At 50.4% G+C, this 23,492-nt stretch overlaps 1 protein-coding gene across 2 annotated transcripts in view; it reads left to right on the top strand.

Annotated features, from left to right (window-relative positions):
* The window catches only part of GPD2 (glycerol-3-phosphate dehydrogenase 2), a 48,035-nt gene that overhangs the window by 13,886 nt on the left and 10,657 nt on the right, over window positions 1-23,492 (top strand). For both annotated transcript variants that reach the window (XM_074547748.1, XM_074547749.1), the window contains exons 3-9: window positions 339-507; window positions 2,419-2,543; window positions 3,349-3,446; window positions 4,318-4,481; window positions 16,776-16,928; window positions 17,871-18,015; window positions 22,000-22,193. In XM_074547748.1, coding sequence (XP_074403849.1) covers window positions 339-507; window positions 2,419-2,543; window positions 3,349-3,446; window positions 4,318-4,481; window positions 16,776-16,928; window positions 17,871-18,015; window positions 22,000-22,193 — 1,048 coding nt within the window. The remainder of the gene's footprint in view (window positions 1-338; window positions 508-2,418; window positions 2,544-3,348; window positions 3,447-4,317; window positions 4,482-16,775; window positions 16,929-17,870; window positions 18,016-21,999; window positions 22,194-23,492) is intronic.

The raw sequence follows: 23,492 nt of genomic DNA, 5'->3' as shown, positions 1-23,492 counted from the left end.
TTATTAAAATGCTTCCTTTGTAGTGCTTATTAAAATAATAACAGCATCCTGTAACATTTGAAAGTTCCTAGAAGTAATGAATACAGGCAGTAACACTCGAGTGCGGTGTTACATTGATGTGGGCAAGGTGAAGTAGAGGTGTGGTATCCCTTCATGGACTTAGCACTGTTTGATCCTCAGTGTTTAATATGGATGATTGTGAGAAGCGGAGCAGTGGCTGGCAATAGGTGAGTTTCCCTTTGTGGCTGTAGAAGAGGCTGTGTTTGGGGGTGTCTGCCCCCATAGGTGTGCGTGCGCAGAGCCGAGCCGGGGCTCACGGCTGTGTTCCCCCTCCGCAGGGTGCCCTGGTGCAGGTGCAGGCTGCGGAGGCCGTTCCAGGCCGGCAGGAGCATCTCCCCACGCGGGAGCAGCAGCTGGCAGCGCTGCAGAGCGGCGCGCAGTTCGACGTGCTCGTCATCGGCGGGGGAGCCACGGGCTGCGGCTGTGCCCTGGACGCGGCCACCAGAGGTGAGGGCTGGGCATCCCCTGCGGGCTCCTGGGCTGGGCACGCTGCTCTCAGGGGCTTCTCTCCAGTGCCCGCAGGCACAGGGTTGGCTGTGCTGGCTGGGAAGCCTCTGCTCGCAGAAGGACCCTGAGCAAGGTCATGTAGCCATGGTATTTTCTGGAAAATCCTTTCTTTAGGGTTTTTCCTCCTGAGAAGCTGGGAGGCCTCAGGAACTGTAGAAAATGTAAAAAATTATTATCTGCTGCTGTGGAATGCAACAGGTGCATCTGGGATTGGTCTCATGGGGTTGTTTCTAATGAATGGCCAATCACAGTCAGCTGGCTCAGACAGAGAGCCGAGCCACACACCTTTGTTATTCATTCCTTTCTATTCTTAGCCAGCCTTCTGATGAAATCCTTTCTTCTAGTATAGTTTTAATATAATATATCTCATAAAATAATCAGCCTTCTCAAACATGGAGTCAGATCCTCATCTCTCCCCTCACCCAAGAACCCCTGTGAGCACCATCACAAGGTCATACAGCACAGTCTCCCCACCTTTGGGGACCTGGCCAGAGCACAGAGCCCTGAAGCTCTCAGGCTCTCTAACCTGACATGCACCTCACAAACAGAGGCAAAACCCCTGCAGAGCTTTCAGTTTGAGCTGGGAAACACTCATCCAGCAGCTGTGGTAATATGAATGGATAAAGCAGTAGGGCCTGAGCACAGGGAGATAAGTCCAAACTCCAGCCTGGTTGTTATATTTAATAACACAGGACAAAGATCTTCTCCCTTCTGCCTCTGCTGTGCTTTGGCAGAAAATGCAGTTGTAAAGCAGACAGAAATTATTACAGTTAATCTCTGTTTATCCTTTTCTTGGGTGTACTGGTTATATCAGTAGGTCTCTGAGGTGTGAAATATTCACGGGCATTTGGTTAATGAGTTGTGTCTCGTTGCTGTTCATTCATGGAACTTGCTCTTTTATCGTGTTTGCTTCGCTTAACAACAAATTTTGCTTTTCGTGTGTTTGATAAATCTTCACCAAATTATTTCTGATTGTGTCCATTAATCTTCAGTCACATTCGACAAAAATAAATTGCTCTGAACTTTCTAAGTTACCAGTAATAATTAGATTTTTTTAAGCACATAAAAGTTTTGGGAGACCAGCAGATGTTAAAATCTCAGTGTTGGCACTGCTGAGGGCCCTTGAGTGCTGTGTCCAGTTCTGGGTCCCTCATGGCAAAAGGACATTGAGGGGCTGGAGTGTGGTTGGACCCAGTGATGCTGGAGTCTTTTCCAGCCCCAAGGATTCAGTGGTTAAGGCTGATCAGGCTGTGTCCTGTGTATATCAGAATTCCAAGGACACTGAGGGGCTGGAGCGTGGTTGGACCCAGTGATGCTGGAGTCTTTTCCAGCCCCAGGGATTCAGTGGTTAAGGCTGACCAGGCTGTTTCCTGTGTATATCAGAATTCCAAGCATGCCCCACAGGTTTGGGCCCCTCTGAGGCAAACTCCCAGTAAGCAGAGCTGCCAGTTGTCTCCCTCTCTGGAATGCCACTTAAATGGTTGCTGAAGAGGTGTGGAGCTCCCTGCTGCAAAGGGTTAAAAGTGTCCACGGAGCCCCTCTGTTCCTGCCATGCATCCAAGCTGTCATTTCCCCGGGGAGCATGCCCCCGTAATGTGCAGTAATGCCTTTCCATTGTGAAATACCCAGCTTTTAATGTGCTGCTGTTTAAGTTCTGCTTTGACTTTTCCCTCAGGAAGAAGGCGAAAATTTTTCATTACAATATAGACAGTGCACTACACTTTGAATACAAATTTATCCATGTACAGAGTAATTTTTCTTGTGATTGTCTCTACCCTAGAGAAGTGTCTTTAATGAATTACATACAAATTGTGTAATTTAAGAAGTTAATTTGGTTTTCTGGTAACACAGGACTAAAAACAGCCCTTCTAGAAAGAGATGATTTCTCATCGGGGACCAGCAGCAGGAGCACTAAATTGATCCATGGTGGAGTGAGGTATCTCCAGAAGGCCATCATGAGGTTGGATTTCGAGCAGGTAATTTTGTGTGCTGGTTGTTCAGCAAGAATTGCTGGGAGACATTTCACTGTCCCAGTTAGAGCTGAGTCTGCTTTGGAGCTTTCCAGTGCTGGGTTCCAGCGTTGTGTTCCACAGCCACTGTGCATGGGAAGTGTCTGCTCTGGGGGAGCAAAACCCTTGCAGGCTGTGGGTTTTGGGAAAGGCAGGCAGAGACAGGGCTGATCTCAGAACCAAAACACCTTGAAATAAAACAAAATTAAGAGAGACACGCAATGTCATGAACTGGAAGGAGTGAGTGGCTGTCCTGTTCTGGAATGGGGAGAGAAAAGATGGTAAATGAGTGATTTAATTTGGAATGGGGGAACAATATTGTAAATGAGCGACTTATTTTGGAATAAGGGAATAAAAGGTGGTAAATGAGTGATTTATTTTGGCATGGGGAAAGAAAATATGGTAAATGAGTGAGAGTTTATAGATGCTTTTGTGCATTCTTGTGTGGGTGGAAGCCTGATATTCCTGTTTTGAGGACTCACATTGTCTTTCCATTGGAGCCTCTCAAAGTATGTTTTAGTGGTTGAAATGCTGCTGCAGGAGAGGTGACTTTTCAGGGGAAACACCTGGCTGGTGTTTGGCAGTCCAGGATGGTGAGGGAGAGCTGGAGGAGGGTGGCACTGACCATGGCTGGGTTTTGCAGTCCAGGATGGTGAGGGAGGGCTGGAGGAAGGTGGGTTCTGTGGCACTGACCCTGGCTGGGTTTTGCAGTGCAGGGGTAGTGATGGAGGGCTGGAGGAGGGTGGCACTGACCCTGGCTGCTGTTTTGCAGTACAGGATGGTGAAGGAGGCCCTGGAGGAGCGTGCACACCTGCTGCAGAGCGCGCCCCACCTCTCAGGTGCGCTGCCCATCATGCTGCCCATCTACAAGTAAGCTCTGCTGTGCCTTCTCTCCTTTACCTTGGCTTCTCACAGGCAAACCCTGGCCTGGGAGGGTTTCTTAAAGCTGTCCTGGGGGAAGTTACTGGGCTGCAGAAGCACAAAGTTCACTTGTGGCCAGCCAGCAGTCGCTGATTTGGGGGGCACGTCCTGGGGTGCAGCCCTTCCAGCCCCCCAGCAGGGACAGCTGCAAAGAGCTCTCATTGCCAGGGTGTATTTGCTATTCTTTCAGTGCATCCTTGTCCCCCCAATGTTCCCAGCACAGTGCTGTTCAGTCCCTGTGGGCACAGAACAGATTCCTCCTCCTCTGAGGAAGGCACTCAGTGCTTTGGGTTGGGTTTTCAGCCTGCAAGAGCAGTTACTCACTGGAACAGGCTACTCAGAGCAGGGAGGTTTTGCTGAAGGAACTTAATTTTATTAAGATCATTGCTGTTTTCATTGTTCCTGTCTTAGTGTGAGGGGCTTGTAAGAGCTGGAGCTTGAGTAGGTCAGTGGCTGCCTGCATTTATTGTGGTCCTGTTTGTGCAGGAGGCCTTAGACCCTGCCTTGGGGGAATCCTCTCAGCTTGCACAGAGTTCCAGTATCTCACCCAGAGGCACAACAGCCCCGTTTAGATCCTGATTTTAGAGCAAATAAATCCTTGAATGTGCTTGACTCACCGCAGGGAGTAACTCATTTGAAAGCAGTGGCAAACAACACCTAAGTCTGCAGTATTTACATTGTCTTGTTACCACGAGCTTGTAACGCTGAACAAGGTGGAACTGCTGTAAGAACACTGTGTGTTACTCACCGTGTGCAGTAACAGAGCGTGTAAATGCTTCATTTGTACCTTGTCTCACGTGCCGGTGCTGTTTCCCCCCAGGTGGTGGCAGCTGCCCTACTACTGGATTGGGATCAAGCTGTATGACCTGGTGGCAGGCCGGCAGTGCCTGAAGAGCAGCTACGTCCTGACCAAGAGCCGCGCCCTGGAGCTGTTCCCCATGCTGCGCCGGGACAAGCTGGTGGGAGCCATTGTCTACTACGATGGTGCGTGGCCTGTCTGCTGCTCTGAGCTCTGCCTTTGGGCTTCAAACACCAGTGGGGCCTGGAGATGGTACCCTGGCTCTCTGCAGCCTGATTGTTAGTGTGGGAGAGAAGTCGTGTTTTCTGCGGCAGCTTACTGGTGTAGGAGAAAATGCAATGGCTGTTCTTGGCTTTCCTTGGGTGTAGAGCAGTGTGAAAGTGTTCTGGTGGAGATGTGGTTTCTGACCTTTTGGCAGCAAAAAGGTCTTCACAGAAGGTGGATTATAAGGGAATTTTTTTCCCCTTGTAAAACTGCATTTGGAACAATTCATCAGCTCATCAAAGGGTTCTGGACTGGGACGAGCTCTGGAAACACACTGGACTCCAGTGGGGTTTATGGGGCTTCTGCCTAAAGCTTGTGTTGTTAATTGCAGGTGTCTCAGACAGAGCCCAGCAGCCTAGTGAAAATCAATTAAAAATTCATATATATGTGTGGGAATATGTATGTGCAGATTCTTGTTGAGAGGAGGGCTGGATTTAAAGGATGGACTTGGTGTTCAGTTGATTTTACTACTGATAGAAGCCGCATTTTATCTTGTTTTTAAGGTCTGGAGGAAATGAGAGCAAAATTTGCAAATGTAGCAAAATTTGTTGTTGGATTATGTGGTAGTTTTTGTACCCAGGACCTGCCATACACAGCGCACAGAGAGGGAATTCAGGTTTATTTTTTCTGTATCCTGAGCTATTCCTTAGCTTGTTTTAAGGGATCCCAGGAGCCTGCCAGAAGAACGAAGTGGTTCTCTTAACTATAATTACACTTCTCATAAGAGCACTATAGCTTGAAATCTATTTATAATCTAGTGAAGTTTTTTCTGATTAAATAAATAATTTGGCTGTATCATGGCTATTTACTGCTCCAGCATCCCAAAGATGCATCTTTCAGGATAGCCTTAAAATTGGTTTTCACATTTCTTACTTGAATAATTGTTTCAAACAATGCTGTAAATCTAAAGATTCAGCATCAGGATGCCAGGTGGGCTTTGTTGGCAAGCACAGGCAGGGCAAGGCTCTGAGTGACTGAGAGATGTCCCTGGAGGTTCAGTGCCATCCCAACAGAGGGAAACAAACCCACATTCACTATTGGGAAGGAAGAGTAAAATAGAAAAAAAAAGGAAAAATCTGTCTTGCTTTATGTGGCTTTCTCTATAAGATACAGATTAGTTATCCTTGGTTTTAGGCAGAATGTAAAGAAATGCTGTTTTGAGTTAAAATTTAAAAAGCTTTCCAAGCTTGTACCTGCTCTCATCCTGTACCAAACCTGTTTCCCTGAAGGGTAAGTTGGGTTTGAAGGACTTGGGGATGAAATTTGTGAGTGGATAATGCATGTGTGAGTGTTGTGAGGCTGCACCTAGTGCAGAATGAGCCCTGCCCAGCTGCAGCATTAATTCAGTGGTGAGCAGGCCACGTTTCAGCTCGCTGCTGTCTGTGTCACTCTGCTCTGGGTGGCCCCTGGGGCAGGGGGCTCCCGTGGGGCTGGGGCACATGGACTGCTTTGTGCTGATCAATTAACCCGTGTTCTGGCCACGGGAAATGGGCTTTAAGTCACAGCATTTCAGCAAGCTCCCTTTAGGTCTTGTAAATTATTGTACTTGAGTTTTAGTGATGTGCTGTCACACCCTAAATCCAGAGGGATGGAGCACAAAGGGAGAGGGAATGCAGCTGAAAGTAGAGGAAGGGGTGATGAAATTAAATTTGTTTTAGTCTTTTCAGAAGGATTAGTCATAAAATAGAGTATTAAATAATGGCAAAGCAAAATACAAGTCTTAAAGTAGGTGATGTCTTTCTCTTCTCTGTCCATCCCTTCTCTCTCCCCCGAAGGATGAATTGATAAATTGGCCTTTTAAGGATGGAGTGTCTCAACTGTGAGTGCAGTTAAATGCAGTTTTATCCCATTTCCTCACTTCCTCTATTCCCTGTCGCTGTAATTGTTGCAAAGGGAGCCGTTAATGGTGCCAGCTGTGGATCCCCAGCAGAGGGGAAGGGTGCAAACGCTGCGTGTGCAGGGTGGTGTTGGTGTGCTGCAGCCCTGCCGGGGTCCCTGTGTCTGTGTGGCCCTGTGGGGCTGCTGGCACCTCCAGCCATCCATAATTCATGGGGCCGCTGCCTTCCCCACCACGCTGGGGTCGTCTTCATTACAGCCTCTAAATTGTTTATACAGGCACAAAGAAATGGTACATCATAAACGTTGCAAGTACCAGCAAGAGCAAATCGCAGCCTTGTCCAGAGGCTATTCTTGCTCTGCCTGAGCATCGGGAAGCCAAAGCATATGTTGGATGTTAGCCGGGGTGTACACAACGTGTCCTATTTATTCAAGGTTTGCTTTGAAGCCACAACTTACAAGTTTGTTTCTTAGGGGGACATGTCAGACTGCATTTAGCATTTGTTGGTATTAGGATACTCCTGAATAGCAAAAAGGCAACATTTTGGGGGGAGAAGGCGGCTGCTATCTGAGCAGGGATCTGTCAGATCCACTTAGGGGCTGCGGGAGAACTGGAGAGGAGGCACAGGGAGAGGCTGGGCTCAGCTCAGGATCTCGGGCAGGATTGTTCCGAAGCTCTTTAAATGGGAGAATTAATCTCCATTTAAATTATGTAGAGTTCATTACGATAAGAACTAGGAAAACCATTAAAGCAGGGATCCAGCTGGCCAGAGTGTGTCAGTGTAAAGTGTTCAGCAATTCCAAGTGGCACGGTTCTCTTCATGATACATTATTTTTCTGTCTCTAGGTGCTTGCAGGCTTCTTTAACATATTTTGCCTTGCAAGAGCCCTTAGGTGTGTAAGGAAAATCTGTGTTCGGAATCAGTCCTGAATTTTAGATTCTAGGGCTCTGCTGACCGTGCTTTCTGAATTTGCTGTTATTTCCTGAAAGAAGAAATTAACATATGCTGTGTCTGGGACTCTCTTGCCACACTGAGGTATTGGATTGTTTAATGTCTTGTTCTACAAATCTCCAGTATGTTTACTGGGATGTAAGTAGTTGTTTTTTGCTTTTTGCATTCTCAGTAGTTTTGCATGCATTCTCTGCTGAAATATTTTAATATGGAGGTTATTTAAAAGTAGAAAAAGCCTTGGCAGAGGATTTCGCTTTCCCTGTTTACAGCAAACCCCCTGAGAAATCCTTCCCAGGCACACGTGCACACACAGACACACACACAAAAATCAATGCAAAAGAGTAGGGCATTCATTAAGCTGTCAAAAATGGAATAAATGCTTTTTTTTATTTGGGCTCTTGTAGCTATTTTTCCTAGGATTTGAGTGTGTCCTGAATTATGAAATGTTATAGCTTTATAATTCATGTTTGACAAATGGATATTTGGAGATGTTGAGATGTAATAGGGGTATTACAGACAACTCTGTGGCTGTTTTCCTTCCCTGGATATAAAAACTCTGACAGCTTGTCACTGAACAGACTTTCCATAGGTGAATTTAAACACGCAGCTGCTGATATTTCCTGGTGTTTCCAGCCTGGGGCTGGGTGGGAGAGAGAAGCCTTGCAGGCACGCTGACCATGGTGTGGCTGGGAATCACTTGGTGTGTGTGTCCATGCCCTGCTGTGTGCCAGGGCGTTCTGCATCTCAGAGCTGCCCATGGAATCCTGCAGGGTGTGGGGCTGGAAGGGGCACAGAGCCCAGGACGGGGCTCTGGAGCATTCTGATGGTGGCACAGAGAGGCAGGACCAGCTCCCAGGGGTGCAGAGAGCCCAGCACAGAGCTCTGGACCGTGCTGGAGCTGGCACAGATAGGCAGCCCCAACTCCCAGGGATGCAGATGCAGACAGCCCAGCACAGAGCTCTGGAGCACAGACAGGCACCCCCAGCTCCCAGGGATGCAGACAGCCCAGTACAGAGCTCTGGATCATGCTGGAGCTGGAGCTGGTGGTGATGCTGGTGCTGGTATGGACAGGCAGCCCCAGCTCCCAGGAATGCACAGAGCCCAGCACAGAGCTCTGGACCATGGACAGGCAGCCCCAGCTCCCAGGGGTGCACAGAGCCCAGGGGCACACGCCGTGCTTCGCTGCTCCAGTCCCGCCGCGCTTTCCCCGCCAGGGCCCTTTTATCATTTTCAGAAGGGATAAAATCAATGGGCTGCACCAGCTGCGTGTTTAACCCAGTTTTGCCTCTGTCGGAGGTGCGGGCGCAGCCGCGTGGCTGCAGGAGGAGCCCTTTGCTCCCGACAGAAGGGCGCTGCCTGCCCGCTGCCCCGGGCGCCTTCCCAAAAGCACCGGATGATAGCTGCGTCTCTGCTGTACCTGTAACAATTTAATCGTGTGAGTCAGCCCAGTCAAGCATCCCCAGCTCATGACTGGGAGACATGAAATTCATTGTCATTATTGTCCCTGTCATTTCGGATCATTATATCCTGCTGCAGAATTTTCCTCACTCCAGTGCTTTCTTACCTCCAGGAAGCAGGGATTATGGCTGAGGTTGGGGTGGGGGCAGGACTGTGAACTACATTTACCTCAGGGGAGCCACAGATTAAATTGGCTTTGCTTTCTGACTTGCTGGATTCGTCTGTTTGTACGCTCTGGGTTTAAGGTTGGAAATGATGAATATTCCGGTGAATTCAGGGCCTCTCTCTTTTCTTTTTTTAATGCTTGTATAAGCAAAGGATGGGGTTTGTGTCCCTTAAGAAGTGAACGGGGAATAATTCTTCCGATCATGTTACCAAAAAGATTTAAGATTATTTCTGAACAAGACGACGTTACTGTTCATTGTGACACAAACATCTGCGTGGTCCCCGGTGTGTCGTGGCTTTCAGGGCCAGGGATGGAGCTCTGCTGTGGGCCAGGGGCTGTTTGTGGGGGCTGCAGTGGGTCACGGGGTGCCAGCTGCACTGCTCCCCATGGGACGTGTCCTTGGGAGGGGAGTTGGGCGATAGGATCCCTGCCCATCTCACTGCTGCCAGGAACAAGGGACAGGAGCAGAGGAACCGGCCTCATGCTGCCCAGGGGAGCATCAGAATAATGGTCAAAACAGCTTCTCACTGCAGGAATGGCCAGGCATTGTAGTAAGTTGTCTGTGGAGGTGCTGCAGTCACCACCCCTGGCAGCGTGCTGGAGCCATCTGGATGTGGCACTTGGGCCATGGTTGTGGGGAGATTATGGCGGTGCTGGGTGGTCTGGAAGGTGTGTTCCTGCCTTGCTGCTGTGGGCTCTGTGATCTGTGGGAGCAGGGCTGCTCTCTCCGCTGTGGCAGGGCACTGTGTCCCTCCAGGCACTCCCTCCCTCTGGCCACTCTGGCTCCCAGGTGGGCTGTCCTGCATGGCACAGCAGCAGCTGGCCAAGCTCAGTGCACGGGGGCTGATGCAGCCATCAGTGCTTTGTTGGGAGCTAGAAACCAGCACGGGCTGGCCCCCATGGGAGCTCACCCTGATGGGATTTCCCCCTGGGTGCTGTTGGTGGCACTGGGGACACAGAGAGCTTGGTGCCATCCTGGGTCCCTGCCTGGCACAGTGGCATGGCCACAGCGGCTCTGGCCCCCATGGGAGCTCCCCCTGATGGGATTTCCCCCTGGGTGCTGTTGGTGGCACTGGGGACACAGAGAGCTTGGTGACATCCCGGGTCCCTGCCTGGCATGGTGGCGGCTGCAGCAGCCCCAGCCCAAATGGGAGCTCACCCTGATGGGATTTCCCCCTGGGAGCCATTGGTGGGGACACAGAGAGCTTGGTGCCATCCCGGGTCCCTGCCTGGCGCGGTGGCACGGCCGCAGCGGCCCCGCTGTGACGGGCACTCATGGTGACATTTTAGCGCTGTTTCCATAAACTGACAGTGACAATGTTTAGTTTCATTTTAACACGGTGCTTTTCCTGCCACTGACACGGCAGTCACAGCGTAGTGACAAGTTGAAGGCTGATACAAAAGAAGTGGGAAACAACGTAATTATAAAGCAGTCACACAGAGCCAGAATTCCAAATTTTGTCTGTCACTGGATGTGGTGGATATTGTGGCTTATTTTTGTGGCTTTCTGGGATCTTAGTTTCAGTAGGAGTTTTAGCTCCTGTGCTGTTACTTGGCAGCAGTTACTTACGTTTGAAGGATATTGGGACTTCTTCTGTAAAAACATTTTATGGGTTTTCTGCCTCTTGCTTTGTTTATAACTGCAGAATTTGGAATAAATCATAGTAGAACAGGGGCATTGGCTTTAAACTGACAGAGGGCAGGGGTGGGTGGGAGGTCAGGGAGAAATCCTTCCCTGTGAGGGAGCTGAGGCCCTGGCACAGGTGCCCAGAGAAGCTGTGGCTGCCCCTGGATGTGTCCAAGGCCAGGTTGGCTGGGATGGTGGAAATGGTCCCTGGTAGGGGAGGTGGAATGGGATGAGCTTTAAGGTCCCTTCCAACCCAAACCATTCTGTGATTCCAAGATTCTTGTGATCTGAGCTGGTGCTGAATGGAGCAGGTCAGAAATGAAGGTGACTACTATTGGGTGACTACTAAACTGGATGTGTCAAATGTGAGTTTGAATCTGTTGGAATCAGTTTACCTGAGGGAAGGCTGGAGGCTTCCCCTGCCATGAAAGCTCACAGCTCTGGGCAGGTGTTAGAGAGCTGAAATGTGGGGTGTGGTTATTTCCAGTGCATGGTCAGCTGTCCACCATCCTTGCCACCTGCTTGGGCCTCAGTTCAGCAGCACAGGTGCCCAGGGCACAGCAGGGCTGGGCTCTGTGTGCCCTGCAGGAGCTGCAGGCACGGCCAGGAGTGCTGTCACTGTGCTGCTGGGTCAGAATGCATTCCCCTGGAGCAGGACAGGAGCAAGGACATGAGTGCTGCACAGCCTAGAAAGTCTTGGGGTTTGCAGCAAATTCCACTTCAGCTTCTTGTGATTCAGAGAGCTGGAGAGTTCAGGTCTGAGGGCATTGTTCTGACTTGTGACTCACGAGTCAAAGGGGACATTCCCCCTGAGCTTACTCTGCTTGTTGGGGAGGAGAACTCGCTGAGCTCTCACTCAGAGAAGTCTGGAATGATCTTGAGTCACTCCAGCTGATTCATCGTGCCTAACTGGGATCTAACCCTTTCCATATGCACAACAGCTCCTGGGCTCCTGCTTAATGCTTGTAATAGAACTGCTCGTGCAATTAAGCACTTCTTAAAATTATAGGAGAGGGACAGTCTTGGGGACTTAGTATAGTGTGGTTGCATATATCTAATGCACATGTATAATTGTGTCATCACTCACCAGCCTTCAGTGTGGTGAGGTTGGGGTAAGGTTTGTGGGTACACAGTGAGAAAACCTTGAGCAGGAAAGGATTTGGTTTCCTGTGTTGCTTTATTGTGTGCCTGCAGTTACCTGGTGCAGGGCTGCAGCAAGGAACACATCTGTAGGCAGGTGAGCTTTAAGATCCCTCTCATGCCCAGCCTGTCTGGGGCTCTGTGAATTGGTGTGATGGGGTAGTTGTCAGAGTGACACAGGACAGAACATACCAGAGCTGCCTCATTCCCACTCTGGTTTTCACACAACGCTCCTGAACCAGCCCCAAACAAATCTCTCTGGTCTGTGGGCTTTGTTACCTCTCCCTGCTGGCTGGGGCTCAGCTCTGATAAAAATAAAATTGAATGTACACTGTGTGCACTCTGGGGGAGGATCCTGTGAGTGCCAACGGAAACATTGTCTGTTCGGATGTGGAGAAATACAGCATTTGCTACTAAGGAGTGAAAATAGAATTCTCCCAAATTACACAAAAATAAGAAATTATAAACCAAATGGCATCACTGTTGGGCTTAACATGGTGTGGGATAGACTTACTCAAACTGTCTTTGCACACTAAATGTCCTCAGCAGTGTGGCTCTCAGGATTGAGGGGTTTCTGAGAGGGTTCGGTGCTAATTTGGTGAAAGCACTTAGGCCAGTGTTTTGGGAAAAGCTGGGTTGACTGCCCTTAGTAAAAATGAAAGTATCTCTTCATTGTCACCATGTTACAGCAGGTGAAAACAGCAAATAAGGGAGGGATGACTCTTTCAGTTTTCCTGGCCATTTTCAAGAGGCACTGCACTAGGAGCTGCAGAGAGCTCAGCATGTTTCCTCAGCATGCTCAGGGAGGCTTCTCCCAGTGTGCTGAGCTGTGGCTGCCTTCTGTTGGGGTGCAGCAGGTGAGAACTGGCACCATGCAAGGGGCAAACGCTCAATCCCAGCCCTGGAGCAGCAGCGTCCTCTCCAGGCAGGGCACTGGTGAACATCTGTTCTTGGGGAATGCCACAGGTACCTTTTCACTGGGCTGCCTACACTAAGGAGATGTAGGGGATCTTCGGGGCATACTCACCTGTAAGGAAGGATGCCAAATTAATTTGGCTTAGCCTCTCTGTTGTTAGAAAATAACTTTTTGGCAGAAGTATTTGAATATTCTGATTCTCTGTTCAAGTGCAGGATTTTAATGTCATTATCCAGGGAGAATACACACATGCCAGTTGGCAGGTCTTTAAAAAAAAAAAGGCAAATCCCAGCTGTTCCTGAGTATGGAACCACTATCCTGTGACCCCATCTGTCCTAAACTGCACTGTTGTTCTCCACAGATGATAAATTCCCAAGGTGGGAAGTCACTCTTTACTCCTTTCAAACCCAGACCTCTGCAGATCTCTGCTGTTCATGCCATGAAATACTCAAGCACTCCACACTGTAGGTCACATCAATCTGAAGCCAGTGTGCTTTTCTAGCCGTGTAGTTAATCAGGAACTTGTTATTTCCCAGTCCTCTGCCTGCAAATGCATTCCATGGGCACTCAGTTGCTTTTGGACAGCTGAGGAGTGAGTTATAGCATGGGGGTTCTTGCGTCAGAATAATGATGAGGGGAAAATGGATGAGAGGTTCAGAGAAAGGAGGAAAATGTTGTTTTGAGCACAGTGGTCCAAATCCTGGCATGTGCTGAGAGTGTCCTGAGCTCACTCTGACTTTAGGAGCATTGGGAGGCACAACAAAACACCAAGCAGCCTTTGGATTTGGGGCTTGCTAAACAATTGTTACTTGGAAGTTTGGTTTTATAGAAGCTACCCATTTCCACATTATTTATTCTGCTGATTGGCTCCTCCAGATTGCTTTTGCTCTGGACAAATAAGTGACAAATCTGGGAAGAGGCAAACTCGCCAAATTTAAACAGTCAGGGCTCCATAGACCAGAGCTAATATTGGCTGAAGTGGGGTCGTGCTGAATGTGATGAATCCCCACATCAGGGCACCCCAGGAGCGGGGTTTGTGTCGGTGCCACCTGTGGCCCTGCTGGCAGGAGCAGACTGGGGGTCTGGACCCCCTGGCCCCAGGGTCCTGCTGCAAGGAGGGAGCACATCCCCTTGTGCTGGTGGCACAGCAGGGGTGGGGTTTGGGGCCCTGCCTCGGGGGCGGCTGCGTGGTGTGTGACAGCTGAGTCCTGCGGTGCCACGGCTCGGGCTGGCCCAGTTCGGCCCCAGGGAAAGGGGGATGTCTCCAGAGCAATGAGCTCCTGAGAGCCCCTGGCCACGGGCTAGGGGAGCCTTTCCTGGGTTACAGAATCACTGAAGCATTTATGTTGGAAAAGCCCTCCGAGAGCAGCCAGTCCAAGCTGTGACCTCATCATCCAGCCCAGAGCACCGAGTGCCACATCCAGTCCTTCCTTGAGCACTGGGTTCCTCTGGAATCCCTGTTGTTATGTGTAAGAGCTGCTGTACCGCAGCTTGTCGCTGTCCTTTGTCCCTTTTTCACCCAGCACTCCCTCTGCACACGAGCTGTACCTTCTCTCAACCCTGCCTGAAACTGGGCAGCTTTGAGGTGAACCTCATAAGGTCATTTATCCCTCCCTGCCACGGCAGCAGCAGCAGGGCCCGTGCGTTTACTGAAAGCTTTGCCTGCCAGCTCTGACCGATGGTTGTTCCCTCTCGTGCATCTGGTGTGATGGAGCATCCCCAACTTTTCCTGACATCTTGCTCAGTTGTTTTGCTGTTCTTCCGTTGTTGCAGCTGATTCTGGGCATTGTTTGCTGAGTGGAATTGGAGTTACTGTTTGTTTCTTCATCGGTGCTTTATCATGCTGCCGTTTCTGCACACTTTGTGTAACTTTTTTTCTCATAGCTGAAGACGGATGGCACTGCACAGCCGGGGCTGGGTTGGAATGAGGGGTTTGGGGAGGGGAGGTGGTGCTTGCAAGGCCATTGATCCCATCTTTATAACTTTGCCCTTTTAGCTGGGAACAGATGATTTGCACGGGGGTTGGAGATTTGCGCGGCCAGAATCCGAAGGACCAAACTTTACATAAACCATTTATACTAAATGCTGGGAATGCTGGCAACATAAATCACCTACAGTATCTATTACAAATTTATCACTTTATCAGTATGGTCCGTGATAGGAGTGGTCCGAGCAGGTGGGGAAGTGAACCTCAGGAAGTTTAGCCTGCTCAGAAATTAATTATTCAGGACACACAGAGCCTGGCCCCTTCAATGTATAGTAATTCTTTCCAGCCAGCATCCAGGCCTCCAACTTCAGTGCAATAATAAATAGGAAAAGTCTCAGGTGAAACCAGTATTTCAGAGTAATTAATCATCTTCCCCTCACAGTCCCTCCACCTCTCTCTTGGTTTTCTTTAACGAGGGAATTTCAGTAATAAATCTTTAATGATATGTGTTAAGAATCCTTCATTAATTCTTGTCCACTTACTTCTCTTTTTTGGTTGCTTTTATGTTATATGTTGGGAAGTTCAAAGGCATATACAAAAAAAAAACCCAGTTAAATTTGGCCGAGTCTCTAAAAGGATGTTTAGGATGTCGAGTGTCATGTGTTCACTTGGTAATCGGACTTGTTGGTTAATACCAGTTGTGTTGTCAAAATCCTGGGTGTGGGTACCAAGTTAGGGCAGGATGATAAAGGAAAGGCAGGGATGGTTTGTGTGCTGCTCAGTGCAGCAGTGCAGACCCTCAGCGAGAGGCTCAATGCGTGGGGCGGGCAGAGCTCGTGTGGGGCAGGCCCAGCCTGTGTGGGGCAGGCACAGGCCGTGGGGCAGGCACAGGCCGTGTGGGGCAGGCCCAGCCTGTGTGGGGCAGGCCCAGCCTGTGTGGGGCAGGCACAGGCCGTGGGGCAGGCACAGGCCGTGTGGGGCAGGCACAGCCTGTGTGGGGCAGGCACAGGCCGTGTGGGGCAGGCACAGCCTGTGTGGGGCAGGCACAGGCCGTGTGGGGCAGGCATGGTGCAGGCATAGCCCGTGTGGGGCAGGCACAGCCTGTGTGGGGCAGGCACAGGCCGTGTGGGGCAGGCATGGTGCAGGCATAGCCCGTGTGGGGCAGGCACAGCCTGTGTGGTGGACAGAGCCCGTGTGGGGCTGGCACAGCCCGTGTGGGGCACTCACAGCCCGTCGGGCGGGCCCAGCCCGTGTGTGGAGCAGGCACAGCCCGTGTGGGGCAGACCCAGCCCGCGTGGTGTCCGGTTTTCGGCTGTTTGGAGGGCCTGGAAAGGCCCGAGGTGGCCTTGGGGCAGCCCGCGTATCAAAGGACGAGAAGAGGCTTCAGTTCTTCTTTCGGTCTCTATGTTTATTAATTGTTTATCTAAAAGATTTTCTTTCGGCCCGACAGAGGTCTGCTCAGCAGCCAGCCATGAGCACACTGTCTCGCCCTCCGGACAGTCACCTATCTTTATACCCAAAGTTGCGTATACAATATTTATCATTTTTCCCCAATACCTTTCACCCTTATTGCCCGGTGCACTTTTAGTAATGACCAATCCCAAAGTGCCACCATCACCACAGAAGATGGAGGAGAAGAAGAAGAAGAAGGAGGACAGGACACGCCCCAATTCCTCCATCTTACTTCTCTAAACCCCCCTGTACAGAAATCCTAAACCCTGTGTTTCACCCTCTAATTAACTAATCTCTTCACCATTCACCCCGGTGAAACCCTCCTATCCTCATACAGGTGTCGTCTCCTGTGTAGGATCAAAGTCCAGCCACCAGACACTTCTGGCAACATTCCAGGACTCCCGAGCCCCCCAAGGGTGGTCTCGGTGACTCGGCACCTCAGTCCTGAGGTGCTGAGATCCCACAGCATGGAGCAGGCACAGCCCGTGTGGGGCACTCACAGCCCATCGGGCGGGCACAGCCCGTGTGGGGCAGGCCCAGCCTGCGGGGCGCGCTGGACGCGGCGGTGCCCCCTCGGCCTGGCCCGGCCCGGCCCGGCCCGGCCGTGCACGCAGAGCCCGGCAGCGAGCGGCCGTGAGCGGTACGCGATGTGACAGGGACAGCTGTGACAGATCCGTGCTGACACGCTGCCGCGGCGCCGGCCGTGCTGCGGGTGACGGCTGTCCTTCCCTTCCCTGCAGGACAGCACAACGACGCGCGCATGAACCTGGCCATCGCCCTGACCGCCGCCCGCTACGGCGCTGCCACCGCCAATTACACCGAGGTGCGGCACCTGCTCAAGTGCTCGGACACGGGCCGCGTGTGCGGCGTGCGCTGCAGGGACGTGCTCACCGGTGAGTCTGGGGTTTGAGGGGTGTATATGGGGTTTGGGGTGTGTGTCTGGGGTCTGCGGGGTGCCCTGCAGAGATGTGCTCATGGGTGAGTGTGGGGTTTGGGGTCTGTGGGATGCTTGCTGCAGAGGTGTGCTCATGGGCGAGTGTGGGGTTTGGGGTGTGTATGAAGTGTCTGCAGGGACGTGCTCAGAGGTGAGTGGGCTCTGTGGGGTGTGCAGGATGCACTGCAGGGACCTGCTCACAGGTGAGTGGGGTGTTCAGGGTCCCACTACAGGGATGTGCTCACAGGTGTGCAGGGCCCCACTGCTCACAGGTGAGTCAGGTGTGCAGGATCCCACTGCAGGGATGTGCTCACAGGTGATTGAGCTCTGTGGGGTGCCCTGCAGGGGACAATGACACTCTGGGATAACATGGGAGGGAGGAGCGGGGCCATTGCTGTCTGCAAACAGCCCTGAACCAGCACAGGAGCCATCTTTCTGGGCCATGCCATTAGTGTCACTCAGTTTCCACTTCTGTCACATTTCTCACTCAAACCCCAGTGTTTTGGCAGGCCAGACTGAGCCTGGCATCCCAGCCCTTCTGTCAAGCAAAGATGACATTGTAAAAGGCTCCATGCTGTACAGTAGTAATCCCATTTACCGAGTCTGTGGGCTGAGACTGAAATCTCTCTTCTTGAAAGGCAGATTTCAGCTGAGCAACTTCCACCCCACCTGCCCCTCTTCTGCCCTTACAGATAAGCTGGGATTCCACTCTAAAACATTTTCTCTCAAATCTGGTGTTGGATGAACACTTGGTTAATTTTTAGAACCCGTCCCAGCTGTTGTGTTCAGACGCACAGGGTACACTTTACAGTAGGTTGAGTTCATAGAGAGATGAATAACAAAGAGCATCAGTGAGCAGGAAACAAATGGTGTCTGTGATTGATACTGTTTTCTTTCACAGGGAAGGAGTTCGATGTCAGAGCCAAGTGTGTTATCAATGCCACGGGACCTTTCACAGACTCAGTCCGCAAAATGGATGATCAGGAGGTGCCCAACATCTGTCAGCCCAGTGCAGGCGTGCATATCGTGATGCCTGGTTATTACAGGTGAGGCACGGGGAGCCTGCAGCCCGTGTGACACCATTTGTAATCTCTGCTGCTGCTGCTGAATAAATCAGCTGGGAGAGGCGCGCCGCTGGCTCTGCGGCAGCTCGCCGTGCACAGTTTGACTCTGATTTTTGTTTGTGTTTTTCAAAGAGGATCCTGGCGCTGTGCCGGTGAGGAGAACAATTTCATCTCTTCAGAACAGACTGAAGCCGTGTAGTTTTTAGTTGGAGCTGCCCAAGGCAGGACTCCTGCTGAAGCATTTAGGCAGCACATCCGCAGGTGTGAAAGCACCTGTTTCAGTGATGCCTTTCAGCTGAGTGTGCTGCTGCTTGGTCACCCCCTCAGGGAAACAAGGAGCATGTAAAACCTTCCAGAGAGGTTGCACCTTCCTACAGAATCTCTTGTCCTGTTAAATCATGGAATCGCAGAGTGGTCTGGGTTGGAAGGGCCTTTAAAGATCATCTTGTTCCACTGCCTGCCTTCGCATATGAAGCTCCCTGTGCAGTGACTCTGCCGGGATGTGGCTGTGCTGAGAGAAAACAGGAGTGCAGAAGCACAGGATAAGTGAGGGGATGGGCAGTGTAATCAGTAATAATAATTACTATCACGAGTAATAGAAGTAGCTCAGAGTAGCACAACCACATTTGTTGTGGCCCCAAGCCCACGTGCCCACCCGTGGGGGTTTTGGTGACCAGGACGTGCCCTCTGTGTTCCAGGAGAGGTTCCCGTGGCACTCTGCTCCCTGCAGTCTCCTGCTCCTCTCCCTGTTTGCTGTGCAAAGCCAAATCCCCTTCTCCCGAGCCAGCCTTGTCAGTCGGAACTCAAATATTGCCTTTGGTGCCTGAAGTCATTAGCATCCTAATGGAAATTCCCCTTTATGGACTTAGCCCACTTATGTTGATACAGTGCCCTTGCAGTAATGCCTTCCACAGCCCCTCTCAGAATGGGAATTCAGCCTCCCAGTGCACCAGGGGGTGCTTCTGCCACAGCTGTCCCAACAGGACACCACCGCACACTGGAAAATTGAGGCATTTTTGGCCTGGTGTAAAATCACCCCTGCATTCTCTTCTGTGTTTTTTTTTTTTTCAGTTTTGTATCTTTCTCCATGTAAAATGGTAAAATGACCTGATAGCTGCTTTAAAGTACTAAAAATGTGGAGAAATGGGCTGTAATCCCAGTTTCCTCATATGCCAGGAGAAGGATGTGTGTGATTAGCTTTATGGCCCTACACAAAAACATGGAAGGCTTTAGAACCTGGACTCATTTGGTAAATTCAAAGTAGAAGATGGCTGGATACGCTTGAGAGCTCTGATTTATTTATTCTGTAATAACCCAATAATTTTAATTGGAAATGTGGAGAATTCTTGTTCTCCATGTTCCCCGGTGTATGTCAGCATGTGGGCACTACTTTCCTTGGAAAATAGTATCTGCCCACACACTGCCTCCACAGCACAGCTGATAAGATAACACTGAATTTCCTTGGAGTGGGATAGCTGAAAGCAGGGATCTGTCTGCTAAATAGAAAACACTCGTGGGATTTAATCTTGGTTGTATCAGGCCTTCCTTCTCGTGGTGCCAAGGAACACTGCTCAGCACAGGAAGGTTGGCATTTCACCGTGTCCACGTGTGCCCTGTGAATGTGTTACAGGATTTTGGCCCACAGTCACACAAATGATTTTTTTTTTAACATCTATAGGGTTTTAGTTATAAATATAGTCAAGATTTTGTAAAACTAATGTTAACCTAATGCATTCACTCCCCATGGGTTTCTTACTCATTGAAGTCCTTCATTAATAATCCCAGAATTCCTCCCCTCATTAATTAGGCTTCCTGCCTGGAAAGTGTCTGTGAAGGCAAAGCTTTTTCCTCTCCCTTCTGACCAATTTCAGATGTTTCTGTCTTTCTGGAGTTTTCCTCTTTGCTCTGCATTCCACATTCCAGGTAAACTTGCACCTCACTTCTCTATGGAAAGTCACTTTATATTGTTCTTTAACTGCATTTGCGGTGCTTTGGTCAAATGCTTCTTCAGCTGAAGATCTTCCATGGATCCAAGACCTTCCATGGATCTCCCAGACCTTTTGCCTCTACATTTCTCTTTAAAGGCATTGGTTTGTGCTTAATACTAAATTTCTAATTCTCAATTAGCCCATTTTAGCCATCTTTAAAGAGAAATCTCACCAGGGCTACATGGCTCTTACCTCCTTCTCCCATCCATGGCGGAATCATAGGAATTCTTGCCTCACAAAATCGTGTTGTTTCAGAGTTATTCGTGGTGTGCAGCAGCATGACTCCTGAGGGCCTCAGGAAGGCCAGTATTTGGGTGTTAAGATGCTTCTTTCTGATGCAAAACACCTTATTTTGCATTTGTTTGGGTGGTTCTTTAGTTATTTAAATAAGCTGGAACAAGCATGGCAAAGGGCATGGAGAGAGAGCTTCCCAGGATAGCTGGTATCAGTGATTCAGTAAATAATTGGCATATGAAAAACTGTTCCAGCCTTTCTCAGCACTTGCTGTGCAATCTAAAACACTTCAGAGGTGCTGTGGGGAAACTTAGTTGGAAGTCTTTGCTTGTTTGTCTTCCTTGTTTTTAGCAGTTTTTATGAAATCATATAAAAAAAATTCATACTTTGAAGAAAATGTCTATGAAGTTTCTGAATTCTGATACTGTATATTAAACTTCTGATTTCCTATGTCTCTAAATCAACAGCTTTTTCATTTTAAAAAGTAATCATTTGTCTGAGGTGATTTACCTTTCCCAAACCTGTGTTGACTTCCCCTATTAGATTGTGCCTCTGCCACCGTATGCCTAAGCTGTCTATAAATATCAGCTAAAATGGGTCTAATATACATGCTAGCTATGAAATTCTCAGCCTCTCTCCCAGCCTTGCCAGATATTGCCAACTTCCCTTCAGTAATCACTTCAGACTTCCTAAAAAAGCAATATTCAGCTTGAATAGGTAAATCCCACCCAAGCAGGCCTTAGCCTGCCGTAGGATTTGAGTCCACTGAATAATTCCCCCCTGAAGTCCATTAACTGCCGCCTAAATCTGCATCTCCTGCCCTCCTTCCATGTGCTCCCTGTGCCTCAGGAGCAGGGGCACAGCCTGAAGAGCCCTGACCTGACGGCACATGAAAAGGGAGATGCAGCACCCTAAATGAAAGTCAGCATCAGTCCTTGAAGGAAAAATGATCTAAAAAAGGGGCAGTTCAATGTTTCCTACATAAAAGCTGTTTACTTTGAAGTGTTTATAAAAGCCTTTTGTTTTCTGAAATACAAGCAGAGCTTTTTAATAAGCCATGAGGAGGTAGTGGGTTTGTACCTGTGGATATCTTTCTTACATTACACCAGAAAAACCTGATACATTAATTAAAATCTATCCAAAGCCCTACGGTTTTTTATCCTTGTACTGAATCATTCTCTTGTAGCGCTGGCAGAAGGAATGAAAAATTCCTGAGTAGCAGCATCCACCGAGTGTCCCTTTTGCCTTTTTCCCTCAAAGCACAGTTCCCCTTCCAGGAGCAGAGCTGGAAGCACTCAGAGCACGTTCCTTGGTCCAAATCCCTTGGGAGTCCGTGGGTGTTCCTTCCTGCTCAAGTGGCAGGTGGTGACAAACTCAGGCTTAGTGTCACTGCAAGGATATTCCTTAAATGTCTTCATTTCTCTTCTTTATTCTCCTTTTCCTTTCAGTCACCACCCCTCACTCCTCCTGCTCCACCTTTGTTGTGGAGGCAGATTGGAGGAACCACTGTGATTTTATGGCATAAATACATCCACGGGCCTTGTTTCCCTAACCTGCTGGGACATCTGTTAAAAGCCATGTCTCGGCCACATGTGAAATCCATTATTTGTTGATTTATTAACCCCTTCACCTGGGAACAGGTGCTGTGTCGCAGTCCTTGCCTGGGCCCTGGGGGTGCAGGGACAGCCCCAGGTGCCACCCCCTGTTCTGGTGTGAGCCAGGCCCCTTCTCTCTTCTCTTCCAGCCCTGACAACATGGGGCTGCTGGACCCGGACACCAGCGATGGCAGAGTGATCTTCTTCCTGCCCTGGGAGAAGATGACGATTGCAGGGACCACGGACAGCCCCACGGATGTCACTGCCCACCCCATCCCCACTGAGGAGGACATCAACTTCATCCTGTGCGAAGTGCGCAACTACCTGGGCCCCGATGTGGAAGGTAACCTGAGGGGGCTTGCTGGGAGGGGCTGGGGGCACTGCTGCCTGGGGGGGGCGTTGCAGCCTGGGGGACACTACAGCCTGGGGGGCATTGCAGCCTGGGGACATGCCAGCCTGGGGACATGCCAGCCTGGGGGACATTCCAGCTTTGGGGGGCATTCCGGCCTGGGGGCATTCCAGCCTGGGGACATGCCAGCCTGGGGGGCATGCCGGCCTGGGGGGCATTCCGGCCTGGGGGCATTCTAGCCTGGGGGGCATTCCAGCTTTGGGGGGCATGCCAGCCTGGGGGGTATGCCAGCCTGGGGGGGCACTACAGCCTGGGGGTCATTCTAGCCTGGGGGCTATGTCAGCCTGGGGGCATTGCAGCCTGGGGGCATTGCAGCTTTGGGGGACATGTCAGCCTGGGGGGTACGCCAGCCTGGGGGGCACTCCAGCCTGGGGCACAATGTGCTGCTGCCTGAAGCTGTGGCTCTTGGCATCTGGCTGTCCCAAACTGGTGGGCCGAGGTGTCAGCAATTGCTGCTGCTGCTCCAGAGCATCCAGTCCATCACCAGCCAGCACCACCACTAACACATCTCCCCAAGTGCCACGTCCACTTGTTTTTTGGGCACCTCTAGGAAGGGTGACTCCACCACTGCCCTGGGCAGCCATCTTCCCTCCAGACTGAGGGGTTGATTTGTTTAAATTATTCTGTACTGCTGTGTTTCTGCTGCAGCATTGAAATTAGTCTGAAAACCACTCAGGCAGGAACACTGTAACATACTTGGGTTTAGGAAAACATGCTGTCTGGAGATGGGAAATGATCGATTCCTTGTTTCCTGAAGTGGAGAATTGATGTCTGCATGTTGTATGAAGTTCTGGAAGTGTCCAGGGAAGCTCCTGTTGGGTGTCTGGAGCAGTAGTTTGTTTTGGAAGTGCAGAAAACCAGGGAGGGATATGGGAATGTGAATAGGACAGAGATTAGATGGGATATTGGGAAGAAATTCTCCCCTGTGAGGGTGGGCATGCCTGGCACAGGGTGCCCAGAACAGCTGTGGCTGCCCCTGGATCCCTGGCAGTGCCCAAGGCCAGGCTGGACAGAGCCTGGAGCAGCCTGGGATGGTGGAAGGTGTCCCTGCCATGGCAGGGCAGGATGGGATGGGCTGTAAGTAAGTTCTGTCCCAAGCCAGGCCATTCCCCGGTTTCCCACATGTTTTCCAGCAGCACATTCAGGAGTGTTCAGTCCCTCTGGCTCAGCCCAGCTGGGCCTGTGCTGGTTTTCCTGTGCAATTACTGTTTATAGATGGCCGGGGCTGAAATA

Source organism: Zonotrichia albicollis, chromosome 10 (assembly GCF_047830755.1).
Source record: "Zonotrichia albicollis isolate bZonAlb1 chromosome 10, bZonAlb1.hap1, whole genome shotgun sequence".
NCBI lineage: Eukaryota > Metazoa > Chordata > Aves > Passeriformes > Passerellidae > Zonotrichia > Zonotrichia albicollis.
Note: the sequence above shows the minus strand (reverse complement) of the source record. Positions and strands in the feature narration are given on the sequence as shown.